The 16,552-nt window shown below is 40.4% G+C and overlaps 1 protein-coding gene across 2 annotated transcripts in view; it reads right to left on the reverse strand.

The window, feature by feature from the left end:
* Positions 1–5,254: 5,254 nt before the first annotated feature.
* hip1rb (huntingtin interacting protein 1 related b) overlaps positions 5,255–16,552 on the reverse strand; it is a 76,191-nt gene continuing 64,893 nt past the window's right edge. For both annotated transcript variants that reach the window (XM_051921054.1, XM_051921055.1), the window contains exons 24-32: positions 15,843–15,901; positions 15,239–15,269; positions 15,043–15,105; positions 12,315–12,415; positions 8,058–8,163; positions 7,829–7,952; positions 7,291–7,352; positions 6,273–6,494; positions 5,255–6,018 (exon numbers count right to left, since the gene is read on the reverse strand). In XM_051921054.1, coding sequence (XP_051777014.1) covers positions 5,971–6,018; positions 6,273–6,494; positions 7,291–7,352; positions 7,829–7,952; positions 8,058–8,163; positions 12,315–12,415; positions 15,043–15,105; positions 15,239–15,269; positions 15,843–15,901 — 816 coding nt within the window. In that variant the 3' untranslated portion in view covers positions 5,255–5,970. The remainder of the gene's footprint in view (positions 6,019–6,272; positions 6,495–7,290; positions 7,353–7,828; positions 7,953–8,057; positions 8,164–12,314; positions 12,416–15,042; positions 15,106–15,238; positions 15,270–15,842; positions 15,902–16,552) is intronic.

The raw sequence follows: 16,552 nt of genomic DNA on the forward strand, positions 1-16,552 counted from the left end.
TTGTCAAGAACAGAATGTTTAACACTAGAATCCTCACCAAAATTTTGTTTCTTTTTATCACCCTGTTTTTCAAGACACACCCGAGGAAACACTTATGACCTTATCAGTACAGCAACTGCCCACTGATAAGTGCCTCTGGTTTGCAAATGGGTCACTCACTCACTCATCTCCATTCAGCTAGCCACTATATTGTACAGACAGATCTGTTAAAAAAAATTAAATTGCTTTAAAGGGCATGCAGGGATTTAATCATGCAGGGGGGGGGGGGGGGTACTATATTATCTCAGATTTTTATTTTGTATTTAAAAAAATATACCAAAAGCCTCACAAGTATCACTAGTAGTTTTAACAGGCACTCCATTGAGTGAGCTGGGTTTAGAAGACTATTAATAGTTGAGAATAAAACTCTTGGATTACCTGCATTATCATTTATAGTTTTAGAGAAATAAGACTGCCTATCTTATATTCAGTTATTTTACAGTAGACTATCAGTTTACACTCAGCCCACTGGCATGTATTTTTTAAATCAGACACTCTTTGGGTCTTCCAAGGCAGGATAGTGCTGGAGGATTTCTTAACAGTCTGTTCTGGGGCCACTATGTCAGCCACAGCTCTCTCCTTAGCATTAAAAATTTCCACCTTACTGGTTACACTGTTCGCACTATTGAGGTAATCATTACAATCTGATTGTTTAGATTATTAGCAAACACTGAAGCTGCAGATGTATCAAAGTAACATTTAACACCACACTTCTTATTAGTTGCAGTTATCAGTATTTCTACAATAAATAATATGCTAAGAATGTTCTAATATACCAACATCCACGTCCTGCCTCGCATCAACTTTTAATCCAGCGTGTGCCATCCCTTATGTGTGGACTGGGTGATGTGCTGTCCAAGATCAAAACAGTGCAACAAGTTCATAAATTCTCTTGGTTTCAGGTCATATTGGTTATGCATGTGAAAAGTGAAAATCGCCTTCACTTAGGAATCTGTCATAGTTAGTTATTATTATAGCTATTAAGTCTGAGAATTCCTCAATACACATATTTTGGATGTCTGTAAGCCAGTCAATACAAAGAACTGCAACACTCCTTGAATAATCCAAACAAGATACTCTAAAGACACCAAAGTACCAAAACCAGCATCTTTACAGTTTAATCGGCCCAAGGAAATACTCGCTAAACCGCTGCCTTTTTTGCCTTTGCAAGCTAAATGAACAGAACTGTTATTCAGAGGAGCTGCTTCAATTAACAATACTACAGCACCATCAGAGCTGAGCCATGTTTCACTTAATGTAAGAATGTCTCTTTTCCTATCACTGATAAGATTGTTAAAGTGTTTCTGGTTAATGCTCTAATATTTAGTAAAACCACATTTAAAATCTTGGTAGAGCACAGCTAAAGGGGAGTGTTACAGCAACTTTAAATGGTAATTAAGTTATTCCCACTTATACCACTTTGTCCAGGTTTTTCAGTTAGACTATAGTTTGTTTTTATAGTGCTAACACAGTACACATATAGGTGAAGTCCCTACAGAATTATCAAATCCTACCATGGCATAATAGTAAACATCAGAAGTAAAATTATGTTGTAAAGAAAGACAGATTACCTTTGAGATATTGTCAGAGAGCAGAATCTGTTTTGATGTAGGCCATCACATCTGTAGAAAAGCAGTCTCTTCCAAAAGAGGTCCCAGTTGTCATCGAGACTGATGCTTCACCTCTCACGGAAGGTTCTCACTATGTATTTATAGCCAGGAGTCGACTGTAGGTTTCATCTGATCTACAGAATGTTGGAAGTGGACCCAATACAATGAATCTTGCAGCTAGGGTCCTCTCCCTCCTGGTCTGAATGAGAGATGTGTTCCAGATGTCAAGATCAAATGTCATTGATGCCAGTGTGGATTACAATTGTCCCAATAGTCCCACCCTTCTTTCTTCATCTTTAACTCGTGTTCCCGGGAAACATGACACAAACATTTTACGGTTCAGGTGGTACACGATCAGGTCTCTGATAATGACCATGTCACCACTGTCTGCAGGAAGGGTTGCAAAGCAGAGAGGGTTAAAGCAGCTGTGTGTGGCAAAGTTAGACTTAAAGTAAAGATGATCTGGACTTGGGACCTTTGCTTTTGTTGTCAAATTTACTAGGTTCTGTCATCATCATCATCGTTGTCTGGAACAGGAGTGGATATAAAACTGACTTGGCCTGGAGTGAGAGCAGCACGATGCAGAGTAGAGTTAGCTGAATCAAAGAAGACTGTAAAAGGTGAGCTTTTTGATACCTGAGATGCTTTAGTCTGAGAAAGAGTGGTTGATTCTGCATCTGTTAAGATTCCAGTTCTTCAGCAACAAGCTCATGGTCAGCCATCTTCAAAATTACATAAGAAGACTAGAGGGACAGACAGAGGAGTAGGACAGAGAGATAAAGATAGGAAAGGGAGGAAAAAAAGGTAGATAGGGAGATATGTAAAGATATGAAAGTGGGAACAGAGGAAGATAGGAAGTAGACAGAAGAAAGATAGATAGGAAAGTGAGGGAGAAATAGAGATAAAAACTGGGCTAGAATGAGGAAGAGAGGTAGAAAGATGAGGAAAGAGTGAGTGTGATAGAGGAAAAGAAAGACTGAAAAAACAGATGGGAAAGAGGAGATGTATGATGAAGAGAGAATAGGCAGATGAAGGAAATGGCAGATGTAAAGAGACAACACATGTAACAAGGGAAAGGCAACAGTGGTTTTCAAATACAGTAATCCCTCCTCGATCGCAGGGGTTGCATTCCAGAACCCCCTGCGAAAGGTGAAAATCCGTGAAGTAGAAACCATATGTTTATATGGTTATTTTTATATTGTCATGCTTGGGTCACAGAATTGCACAGAAACACAGGAGGTTGTAGAGAGACAGGAACTTTATTCACTGCAAACAAACATTTGTCTCTTTTTCAAAAGTTTAAACTGTGCTCCATGACAAGACAGAGATGACAGTTCAGTCTCACAATTAAAAGAATGCAAACATATCTTCCTCTTCAAAGGAGTGCGCGTCAGGAGCAGAGAATGTCAGAGAGAGAGAGAAAAGCAAACAATCAAAAATCAATAGGGCTGTTTGGCTTTTAAGTATGTGAAGCACCGCCGGACAAAGCAACTGCAAGGAAGAGAGCAATATGAAGGTAGTCTTTCAGCATTTTTTAGAGGAGCGTCCGCATCCTCTAGGCCAGTGTGCGAACAGCCCCTCTCCTCACACCCCTTCCGTCAGGAGCAGAGAATGTCAGAGAGGGAGACAGAGAAAAACAAACAATCAAAAATCAATACGTGCCATTCAAGCTTTGAATTATGTGAAGCACTGTGCGGGAAGCATGTCGCTTGACAAAGCCGGAAGGGAGCAATGTGAAGATAATCTTTCAGCATTTTTAGACGAGCGTCCGTATCGTCTAGGGGTGCGAACAGCCCCCCTGCTCACAACCCCTCCATCAGGAGCAGAGAATGTCAGAGCAAGAGAGCGAGAGAGAGAGAGAAAAGCAAACAATCTAAAATCAATACGTGCTGTTTGATCTTTTAAGTATGCGAAGCACAGTGCAGGAAGCATATCGCTTGACAAAGCAGCCACATGTAAGCCCAGCAAGGATGGCAGCAATGTGAAGGTAATCTTTCAGTGTTTTTTGAGGAGCGGCTGTATCCTCTAGGGGTAGGAACAGCCCCCGTGCTCACAATATATTTGAGAAGTTTTATTTAATACGTAATATGCGCTCTGATTGGGTAGCTTCTCAGCCATCTGCCAATAACGTCCCTTGTATGAAAGCAACTGGGCAAACCAACTGAGGAATACTGTACCAGAAATTAAAAGACCCATTGTCCGCAGAAATCCACGAACCAGTAAAAAACCCGCGATATATATTTAAATATGCTTACATATAAAATCCACGATAGAGTGAAACCGTGAAAGTCGAAGCGCAATATAGCGAGGGATTACTGTAGAGAGACGGACAATATGTAGAGGAGGAGAGGGAATGTACAAAACAAACAATTAAAGATCAAGAGAGTGTTGTGTGTGGGGAGTGAGACAGGAAATGATACAGACATTGGGTTGGGTAGAAATAAGACAGAAAGGAAACCTCAAAACAGACAGCAGTAGGCTGGGTAGACCTTCCAGATCCAGGATTGAAATCCTTCAGCCTGCTGTCAGTGTGGAGTTTGCCTCTTCTACTGATTTTTTTCTAAGTGTTTCTGCTGTTACTCCAGTTTTCCTTCCATAGGCCACAAACACACGGAAGTTAATCAACCATTCCAAAGTGATCAGTGATGGACTGGCACTGTCTGTGGCCAATCCCTGCCTTGCACCCAGAGCTAGTGTGACCCTCAGCAGAGTTAATACATTTTACACATCACAGGGAGACACAGTGCAAGGGGGATAAATGGGAGTGAAGTTCAACACAACATGGAGAGCTTCCATCACGTCTCCTGCAGTCTTTTCTTGTATGTTTTACACAAAGTGGCTTCATGCCCACTATTTACACTGAAAAAAATAGGTCAATGGACTACCAAGTATTTTTGAAAATGAAAAGTTAAAAACGACTTCTGGATTGATAGTCAACTGTAGTGTCAAGACAGGAAAAGTTATTATGGGGATAAGAATAATTAAATCAAATATGAAATTTACCACTCACCCAGCAGAGAAGCTAACTTTACACAATATTCATCAGAAAGAAGATGGTTCGACCGCTCTTTTCGCCTAAACAGACACTGCAAATTTGACTATTGCTGACCTCTATACAGCAGATCTCCAATATGCTTTATATTTTTTGTTCATCCACCTACCTGTAATTTAACCTGGTTATCCAGTTTGGGGTCACATATCACATGCAAAACAGGCACTCAGCATTACAAAGGATTACAATCAGAACAGCCACAATGACATCTCACCAAGCCTTTGGGTTGAAGGGAACGTGGATAAAAAAAACTTCTAGGATACACTCACACACTGCTTGGGTAGCGCAGCATTACTGTATTACTTTCAGATACACTTTTAAATGTACAATTCTCCGAGCCCCTCAGCTGGATGTCCAGAAGCTCCCACTTTGTCAACAGTCCATCCCACCATACACTGTAAAGGACACTCTTCACTTTAAAGAACTGAAGAACAGACTCAATTCTTCACATCCATCACACTTATAGACGCGTTCCTTTTAGCACTTTAGAACATGTGAGGTTATCAATGACAAGCCACAGTGTTTGGATTTGTAAGACGGGAATGACAGCAGCTACTAAAGACTTTACCTTTATTTATACATAAAATTGTCCTATGAAAATTACAGACAGATGTACAGACAGTGGGTGATCAGTGCAGTTAAAAATCAGAGTAATAAATAACTTGGAAGCAACTTCATTAGGCATTTCTATACAAAACAAACCCAAATGTGTGCTAATTTTCTTACTGAAACAAGCAGAAATCTCAGCAGATGGTGACATTTAATACATTTGTGTTCATCAAGTGTTTTCAAATACATTTAAAGTTATTGCTACCATAAAAAAGGTAAAAAGGCCTAACATTATTTGTTAGATTTATTTAAAATAAAGGCAGAGGGCTTTTGAAATTAATATGGAAGCACCGCATTTAACTCCTTATATAGAAATGCAGAGAAGACAGACACTATACGCACAATCCACAGTCATAGCCAAGATTGATCTTTAAAATCAAGAAACAAAAATCAATTAAAATGGTTTCTGAGATTTAAAAACCAGTGATTAAGAAAAACCATATTGCTCTGCAGTTGTATGTGCTACATGGTAGTTGTGCTTTATGCAGTCCTAGGTAGAGTGTTCAACTGTTTATAAAATATATTGCCAGTTAAGGATCATAAAGCCTCATTTTAGGAGTTCCCATTAAGTTCCGAGACCCTGCCAAGGCACCCACATACCTCAAGTTGGATGCACCCAAAGACGCACAAAAAACCCTCAGTCCAAATTGGCAAAAGCGTTTAAAAGTCTATTAACTGGGCCTTGTAGACTCCATCACTTGTATTTAACTGCAAGAAAAGCAAAAGAAGAAAAAGATCACATTAAAAAAAAATACCAAAGCAGCACCATGTCCAGTTCAGCCATTGAAACGCCAGGTAGAATTTTGTGTTCGTCCTTAAAAACAAAAATGCTGTGACACTAAAGAGCTGCAATGCAAAGCGCAGACATGTTGTGCTTCACCAAACCAACATTACTGCTGGTTTTTGAAAAGTGTCTACTATAGGCATAGTGTCATTAGTTTACCGGTGTAAAGTCAGGTTACCGGATTGTTGGATTTTGGAGGCACTGTTGGTTTCTGAGCAACTGGAGGCTTCTTCAGGCTGCCGGGCCTCATCCACACTGAAGCGGGTGAAGCGGTCTTGATTGGCTGCTCCACGGTGGGCATGTCCTCTAGCCCTCCGGCCAGCTCATAGTGCTTCTTCCTCAGTTCACCCAGACGCATTCGCTCATTTTCCAGCTTGCTTTCCAGCTCCAGTACCTTAACCTAAAGGAGATGACAAAAGTAAGATTAGATTGCAGCAATCCAACATTTTAATTTGAGAACACTAACTGAGCAAACAACACATCAAAAAAGGCATGTATTTTAAAAGCAGAAAGAAGAAACTCCTTTCCTGTAAACTATTTGCAATAGTTTCATAACTGAGGAAGGCCTTCCATCAGCTACTACATGAATGACACAGGACAGTACCTCTACTTCCGACGGGTTGTTTTATAGATATATAGATTGCACTTTATTTGTCTCTTGGGCAAAACTTGGCTTTGTACAGATGCTCCATACATAAATAAATATTATAACAAACAATAATAATAATTAATTACATTTATATAGCGCTTTTCTCAGTACTCAAAGCGCTATCCACACAAGGAGGAACCGGGAAGCGAACCCACAATCTTCCACAGTCTCCTTACTGCAAAGCAGTAGCACTACCACTGCGCTACCTTGCTCTCAAATACACACAGAATGAAAATTAAAAAGAAAGAAATCTTCTGACTTGGCCAAAGACGAACAGAGCAGTCTTCATCAGGTGCTATAAAGGTGCACTGCCACTGTACAGTTGCTTTTCCTTTGACAATTCTGCTGAATAATTCAAAGGCTGAAAGTCCCACATGTTAGTGTGACACGGAGACTGGCCTTGTTGAAGAAGAAGAATTTAAAAATTGGCTTAAGCCATTAGACATGTCCACAGCACATGAGCCTTGGACTGCCCGGGCTCTGTAATTATGCCAACTTCACTGCAAGCAACTTTGAATTTTAGAGGAAGAAAGGAAAAAAAGGATACCTGGGACTCCATCTCTTCTTTTCGCAGTTTAATAAGAGACATTCCAGAGAAATCCATGGTGTCTGATGGCAAGAGCAAAAAATGTGATGAAAAGTCACTATTTACAGATATATCACAATTAAAAATAAAAATATTTACCAAAAATAAACCTTGCTAGAAACAAAACAGAAATACTATTCCATGATGGCTGCAAGTGTACACACAATGCCCGTAGGTGTCAGCCTGCGTCACTCACTTTTACCAGCCCACAAACAAATGGCTTACTTTGTGAAATAACTTATAGATGGGCTGATGTGATCAAACAATTTCAAATACAAGGAAGGTCCTCTTATTCACAGAGCTTGTTTCAGCTGTCTCCTCATTTGAATTAGTGACTGGGGGTCCACAGCTTTAACCATAACACTATTTACTGTTGTCATCTCTAAATAAAGCACCAGCATGTACATGTTCTACCTTGAGGTATTTCACACCAAGGCCATGCGCGAAGCTTCAAGACATCAACCTCCTGTCTACCTTGTCAAACTTCCATTCCTCTCACCTTTATCCTCAATCTGTTCCTGCCCAGATTTTGTTGAAGCCACCACATTGGCTGCCATTTCATTGACGTGGCGTGAGGCCTGCTGAAGCCTTGACAGGTTGTTACTGTTCTTATCAGCCTTTACCTAAGGAAGCAAAAGACAGAAAAATACTTGAGTGGCACTGTCAGAAGAACTGCTCCAATTGCCACAGAACAACCTCAGAGATTGATGTAGATCTGTCCTTTCTACCTTAGACGCAGCAACAAGTTGAGCTGTACTTGCAGCGATTTCATGGGAACATACAATAAGCTCCTCATACTTGCCGGTGTGCAGCACTACTTTATCAGCAGACTCCCTGTACCAAAAGAAAATTAGACAGTTGGTATGAAATGCTACTCCATCATCATTCACAGAGGTGATCAATTATTTTCAGGGGAAACACAATGTAATTCGGACCTCAGAACCTTTACAGCAGATACCATTTAGTGGGTACATTTATTGTAAAAACTGAAAGTGGAGCTACAGATGCCAAGGACTCCGGGATCGAGAATGCGGTGCAAACTCAAGCCACATTTGGCAAAAGCACAGCAGTCATGAGTACTGGATTTAAAGACCTAAGTTCAGACAGAGTGGTGGAGGGTTCAAGTAGTCCTCATAAGCTGTAGTGCTGCAACTCCAGAGCCTAAACGAGGTCAACATGGTGAAGGCAGGTCAGATCTTGGGAATGTTGTGAAGAAACAAAGAGACTGAGTCGAGTGCTAAGTGTTGAGTGCTGGCCAAAAGTAAATAAGTAAATAAATAGTGAGAAAGAACTCGTTCCGAGGTATCAGAAAAAGCGCAGTATGGTGACATAGTTAAGGGTTTGGATGTCAAACCGTGAGGTTGTGGGATTAAATCTCATTACTGACAATGTGGGACCCTGAGGCAAGTCACTTCACCTAGCTGTGCTTCAACTGGAAAAACAAAAGCAAAAACAACTTGGATAAAGGCATCAGAGAAGTATGTTAATGCAAAGCAAAGCAGGAAGGAAAATTTACTTTTATTTTAAATTTGTAAACGCGATATGAATCCTAAACGTTATGGCCTAATTATCAGGAGATTCAACACAACTGCTGATAAAGTATCTCAAGGCTCAGCAAAACTGTGTGGAACAGTTCAGAGATTACTGATAATCACGTCAGCATGTAACTTAGCATTACTGAAATTAACAACCCTTTCAGCACTTCTTACCACAGGTTAGTCTACACAAAGTCTGCTAACCATGTGAATATACAGGTAAAATTCTGTTACAACGAAATTTTCATTACAACAAAGTATTTGTATGGTCCCGGCACCCATATAACACGAGTGTATAGAAATCTCGAAGTACATTCAGCAGATACTTTCATTACAACGAAGTGACCTTGAAATGCCTGAATGAATTATCCTTAGAGCAGTTAGTCCTTTGTTTCAGTGGTTTTCAGTGATACTTTTTTGCTTATCGCTCGTCAACATCTGAAAATCATCCATTGGAATTTAACTCATTGTCATCCTCCTATACACGAAAAAATGATAATACAGTAATCCCTCGCTATATCGCGCTTCGCCTTTCGCGGCTTCACTCCATCGCGGATTTTATATGTAAGCATATTTAAATATGTATCGCGGATTTTTCGCTGCCTTGCGGGCTTCTGCGGACAATAGGTCTTTTAATTTCTGGTACATGCTTCCTCAGTTGGTTTGCCCAGTTGATTTCATACAAGGGACGCTATTGGCAGATGGCTGAGAAGCTACCCAACTTACTTTCTCTCTCTCTCTCTTGCGCTGACTATCTGTGATCCTGACGTAGGGGGTGTGAGCAGGGGGGCTGTTCGCACACCTAGACGATACGGACCCCCTAAAAATGCTGAAAGATTATCTTCACGTTGCTACCTTCTGTGTGCAGCTTTTAAGTATGCTGCACGGTGCTTCGCATACTTAAAAGCTCAAAGGGCACGTATTGATTTTTTTATCTGTCTCTCTCTCACTCTCTGCTCCTGACGGAGGGGGTGTGAGCTGCCACCTTCAACAGCTTTGTGCTGCGGTGCTTCGCATACTTAAAAGCCAAACAGCCCTATTGATTTGTTTGCATTCTTTTAATTGTGAGACTGAACTGTCATCTCTGTCTTGTCATGGAGCACAGTTTAAACTTTTGAAAAAGAGACAAATGTTTGTTTGCAGTGTTTGAATAACGTTCCTGTCTCTCTACAACCTCCTGTGTTTCTGCGTAAATCTGTGACCCAAGCATGACAATATAAAAATAACCATATAAACATATGGGTTCTACTTCGCGGATTTTCTTATTTCGCGGGTGGCTCTGGAACGCAACCCCCGCGATGGAGGAGGGATTACTGTAGTTCATATTAGGAAAAAAAAAAAAAAACTTTACATTTTTTGCAGCTCTCGCTTGCGGCAAAAGAAAAAAAGACGTTGCCAGTGAATAGCGCTTTGAGTACTGAGAAAAGCGCTATATTAATGTAATGAATTATTATTGTTATTATTAATTCGGAATTTTGTCATCTACAATGTCAACTTTCTTGAAAGACCAAGCAAAAATAAGAAAGAAAATTTCAGGTTACAAATGTATGTGAACGGCTAAATTTGAAGATGTCGAAAAAGCCGTTTTTCTGTGGTTCAGTGATGCTCGTTCAAGAAACATTCCTATTAATGTGGCACTTATTCAAGAAAAGGTGAGGTTTCTAAACTCTCTTGGAACCTCCGTCAACAGGACAATGCGCTGAAGAGCATCCCAAAGTGTGATCACCGCATCTGTGGAAGACTGTTTATATGCCAAAAGCAAACTCGATGGGTGATGCAAGGGACATTGTAAATGCAAGGAACAGGATTACTTGGCCACTAAACTGGCCACGACCCTCTCCGACTGCTGTGTCTGTCTAGGAGAGTGGCAGTTCACGCTACAATAAATAACCGTGCTGTTCCTGTTTCAAGCTGAATAAAGCTGGTTTTGTTAAAGTACTGAGACTCAGCCTCGTCTTTTGGGGTGTAAGACAGGGACTTATAGCGCGACCCTGATCTTTTAGGATTCGCTTCTGTGGCGCCTTACTGCACCCACTTTGAGCATGTTGTTGCCCTGCCCCGGCAACAGACAAACCATCTTACACACACGTGGCAATTACGCTTCGGGATGCACTTCAGCGTGACGTTCCCAGTGGGTGGGGGGTGGGAGGATCCCAAAAGAGTTCAGAAACCTCACAATATGAAGAACAACAAAAGGATGATTTGGATTCTGATTGATAACTGTGCTGTCCACAACATGCTTCCACATTTAGATAATGTTCGTGTTGAATTCCTCCCAAAAATTGCACAGCAGTGCTTCAGGCATTGGATTTGGGCATTATTTGTACCCTGAAAGTGTATTATCGAAAGGAAATGCTGAGAAAAATTCTCGTCAGCATAACTTGTAGACAGGAAAAGATAAAATTTTACGCAAAAGAAGCTATTGAAATGATTGCAGACGCCTGGACGCAAGTGAAAGAAAGCACTATAGTGACAAATACAGAATCTCATTACAATGAAATATTTTTTAGGTCCCTGGAAGTTCGTTGTAACAGAATTTTACCCGTATCTGAACGTGAATCACCCAAAAATACCAAACTAGCACATCAAGTGCTCAGTTTTCAACAAACCCACATCAATGCCTACAAAAATCAAAAGATACCCTGTATTTGCTTTTGTTCCACTGTTTCTTTCACAACCTGATTTACCTGTGGGTGGAAACATCACTACCTATCATCCACCAAAAAGTACCAAAGCAAAGCCCATGAGAGAGAACTTGTGGCTGGGGGTCAATTTGGGTTGCAATGTGCTGACAGACAGCTGTACGATTTTCTGATGAGGAGGCCTCTGGGTAATGCGGCACACACAGCTTAGCACTTGAATAGCTTGATACTGGAATAAAGAATACGTTTAATTTCACATTTATTGAACCTGTTCTCTTTATCCCCAGAGAGACTGCTATACTTGAAATACCATAAACAGCAATCATCGCAGAGTATTTGCACATTTGTCTACTTTATGGACAAGCGCCACAAAGCATTAGAATTAAGTTAAAACGGAGTGCTCACCTGTTGTAGCAAGCACAAATGCAGTTGGTATGTCATTTGGTAAACTCTTGACCAAATAAAATGAATGTTACAGAAATAACAACCTTTACTGCAAATCACGTTTCACACTAAGAGTAAACTTCACTCTACTCGATTCATTATGAATCCCAACAGAATACTCTAGGAATTCGTGGAGTTGCCCAGTCTTACATACCTGAATAATGTTTTGTTTCCCTTCCTAGATGGGTAAATGAGGATTCAATCAAGTCAATGAGCATTAATTGTTGTGCTCATGTACCTGTACATGCAGTGGGTGAGATACAGGCTGTGCAGCACTTCATCCGGCTAGTAAAGTTTACTTTCACATAAGCATCAAGACTGAAAATAAACAGGAGGACTAGTAACATACAACAGCAACACTTACACCATCTGCGTTGCTCCCCAGCCTACTGCTTTTGACGCAGAAATCAGGCCTTCTGTCCAGCGGGAATTCTTTGCATAGAACTCCTTTGGTGTTGCTGCCCCCTTTAGGAGGAAGTGAGAAGAGTATACAGTTAATTCAAATGAGCAACCTCTGATGCTTTAACATTATTGCTGAATGTGACATAATCACATTTTAATCAGAGTCTTCGAACAAACAATGACAAGCAGCTTTATTATTTATTGTCTAATCTTCTAGACATGATGAAGACACGCTAATCTTATGAATTTTATGCTATTATTTGGTGCTCGCCATAGTCAACAAATGTTTAAGAAATCTATCTTAAATTAAGCTGTGCCTTAATGAGGATCACAATTGGAAGTAAATAGAGGCAGGGGACTGCTGGTATGGTCATGGGACAGAGAGCTAATTTAATAATACATTTTGATCTATGAGCGCCAGGAGACAATTTTACTAAACTGCAAGATGATGCAGATATTCTATCAGACGGTTGTGGCGAGTGCCCTCTTCTACGCGGTGGTGTGCTGGGGAGGGAGCATTAAGAAGAAGGACGTCTCACGTCTGGACAAACTGGTGAGGAAAGCGGGCTCTATTGTAGGCATGGAGCTGCACAGTTTGACATCCATGGCAGAGCGACGGGCGCTGAGCAGGCTCCTATCAATTATGGAGAATCCACTGCATCCACTAAACAGTATCCTCTCCAGACAGAGGAGCAGCTTCAGCGACAGACTGCTGTCACCATCCTGCTCCACTGACAGACCGAGGAGATCGTTCCTCCACCACACTATGCGACTCTTCAATTCCACCCCGGGGGGTAAACGTTAACATTATTCAAAGTTATTGTCCGTTTTGTATCAGTATGCTGCTGCTGGATAATGTGAATTTCCCCTTGGGATTAATAAAGCATCTATCTATCTATCTATCTATCTATCTATAATGGTTGTTCATTCTATCTCACACTTTAGTTGCCAATTCATACGATATTCAGTTTATTTTTACAAAGACATACCTTGATCAGGGGTGCTCACTTATGCTTGTGGATGGGCACTCTATCTGCATACTTTCAAAACAACAAACCTCTTATTCTGAGGGCAGTTTCCCAGTCACAAAAACAACAATAACCATTTACATGTTTTACATTTAATGAAATATAGAAAGTAGCCTCTGATTTGTAGGACTTAAACCAAATATGGACATTTATATACAGCACCTTAAAAAAGTACTACAACTCCTTCAGTTTTTTCTGATTTTATTATGTTGCAACCTTGCAGTAAAATCACAAGACATTTTTTCCCCTCATCAAGCAACACTCAAAACCTCAGAATGACAAAGTGAAACAGGATTTTAGGATTTTTATAAACATATCAAAAATACAAAAATGAAATATCACATTGACCCAAGTATCCAGAACCTTCACTCAGTACTTACCTGAATCATCTTAGTCAGCTGTTCCAGCCTGGAGTTTCCTTAAGTGTGAAGCGACAAGCTTCACACACCCAGAGATGGAGATTTTCTGACATTCTTCTCAGTAGATTATGTTAGGCTCTGTAAAGATGGCTAGAGACCATAAGTGGGCAGCCATGTTCATGTCACAGATGTTTGCTTGGGTTCAAGGCCAGGCTCTGGTTGGGCCACTCAAGGACAATGAGATTTGTTCCTAAGGCACTCCTTTGTTGTCTTTGCTTTGGGTTACTGTCCTGTCGAAAGGTGAACCTTGGGCCCAATCCGAGGTCCATTAAAATTATGAGGACTTTATTATCCGTCAACCTGTACTGGTCTCTCAGGCAGTGCCACTGAAAAGCAACATGACAACATGTTGTTGCTACCACCATGCTTCACTGGAACGGTACTGCAGATGTGATGAACAACACACGTCTCCACAAACATGACATAAATCATGGTTTCTTCAGACCACAAAATCTTGTTTTTCAGTCTGGGGGGTCCTTAAGGTGCCTTTTTTCTAAACTCCAATCAGGCTCCATTGTTTGTTTGAGTGAGGAGAGGCTTCTGTCTGCCCACTCTGTTATAAAGACTAGCCTGGTGAAGTGCTGTAGTGATGGCTGCCCTTTTACAGGTCTGAAAACCACCCCACTCCCACCACAAACGACCCCATCTCCATACAGGTTATCTGGAGCTCAGCCCAAATGATCATCATTTTCTTGGTCACCTCTCGTACCATGGCACTTCTCCCTTGATTTCTCAGTCTGGCCGAGTGGCCAGCTCTAGAAAGACCTGTGGTTGTTCAAAGATTCTTCCATTTAAGAATTATGGAAGCATCATCTTCAATTCTGAAGAAATGTTTTGTAGCCTCAATGTAATCCAGTCTGCAAGTTCGACGGGCAATTCCTTCAGCCTTGCCGTTTGGTTTCTACTCTGATACACACTGCCAACTGTAGTACCTTCTACAGAGAGGTGTGTGCTTCTCCTAACCAAGCGGAGCACAGATGGACTCCAAACAAGGTCTACAAACATCTCACTAATGATCAGTGGAATAAGATGCACCGGAGCCAGATTTCAGAGTGTCGTACCAAGGGGTCTGAATACTTGTTTCAATGGGATATAAAAATAAAAAATATATACCAAACTTCACTTAAAGTTCTAATACAATGAAATGTACTTTCTCTAAGTTTGTTACGGAAGGTTATCTTGACTTGTCATTTGGAGGACTTCTCACTGCCCATGGTACATACATACATACATACATACATACCCTTCCACTCTCAACTATTTCCCTCTGTAGGTCTGTTGATGCCATGACAAGCAGACGGATTGCCTGGATACAGAAAGGACAAATGGCTGTTAAGACACAGTGTGTGTGTGTGTTTTTTAAAGTAGAATTCCTGTTCAAAAAGGAACAGTTTTTGAAAAGCCATCCTTATATTTAAAAAGTATCCAAAAAAACTGACCTTCATTAAATCTGTACAGGAGTTGAGAATTCTGTTAATTTAAAATAAGAACATAGGCAAACAAATATTAAAACCAAATAAAGGCAATATAAAGATAATGTCTGAACCTGAAGTAAATAAACAAGTACAGATCAGGAAGCGTTCGCACCCTAACACTGAAGTCATCTCCCACCCCACACCCTTTTTTTTTGTCCAACCTGAGGTCACCCTTGAGCAAAAGTACATCCCATTAAAGAATGCACTTCTAATTCATGAGGCTCCTGTCATATACTCAATAACTTAACTGACATACACGGTCAGAAGAGTAAAAAAAAAAAAGAAAAAATACTCTGAAAAAGTTAGCCAAAGACTTGAAAGGGTGAATGGCACCAGAAACAGCACACAAGACACAATGCAGCCATTAAATTAAAAGCACAGTGGTGGAAAATGGATGAACGTAGCCTCAGAAGTCACCTGCTCAGATTTAGGCTAGTGGGTTACTTCACTGTCTACAGCAGGAAGAGATCATGGCAGCACAATGCACATACAATAATGACCTCCACTGAAGCTGTTCTGTTTCAGAAAAATAGATGAGAATAAATGAAAGGGGATCCTACTTACGGACCTTTCATTGACCTCTAGTTTAACTCCAGAACTCCCTTTCCTAGCCTGGTTCATCATTTCCTAAAATAAGAAATATGTGGTTATAGGCAGTCTGTGTGAACATTTTTAAGGAGAACACATTATATAATGCACTATTTCACACAAGGTTGTACAATAAAATATGTGGCCAACTATTACAAATAAGCAGTAATCCTAAAATTATCAGAAACACCAAAGACACTATTAGTTGACAAATCTACCATTAAAATTCAATCAAGAAAAGTTTAAGGAATTCCTTTATCACTTAAATTTCACTGTCAAATAAAACCTTTGACATCCACCTTACACAAGTCAAAGTCAAGTTTAGCTTTCAGTTGAAAAGAAAATTGGGAAGGATGGTGTTTTCCAGACTTTGGATATTTTATCAAAAAAGGTGAACTTGCATCTAGCTCACCAAGTCCTTTTCAGTACCTTCGCTACATCACAGCCAAGGCACTGCTTATCCACTCTCATTAGGCAGCACCAGTATTGTTCCTTTCTGAATCAATTAAAAGAGCAGTTCTCCCAAAATTCCAAATGTATCTCTTAGATGTCCATAAATCACTGGATAGAGCAAAGACCTGACCCACAGAGCTTTTACTGGCTCTCGATATGCTCTAAACCGAGACTGAAATCATAAAAAAAAAAAGTCGCATGGTTCCGGATTAACCAGTTTTTATCAAAAACGGCACA

Source organism: Erpetoichthys calabaricus, chromosome 18 (genome assembly GCF_900747795.2).
Source record: "Erpetoichthys calabaricus chromosome 18, fErpCal1.3, whole genome shotgun sequence".
Classification (NCBI taxonomy): domain Eukaryota; kingdom Metazoa; phylum Chordata; class Cladistia; order Polypteriformes; family Polypteridae; genus Erpetoichthys; species Erpetoichthys calabaricus.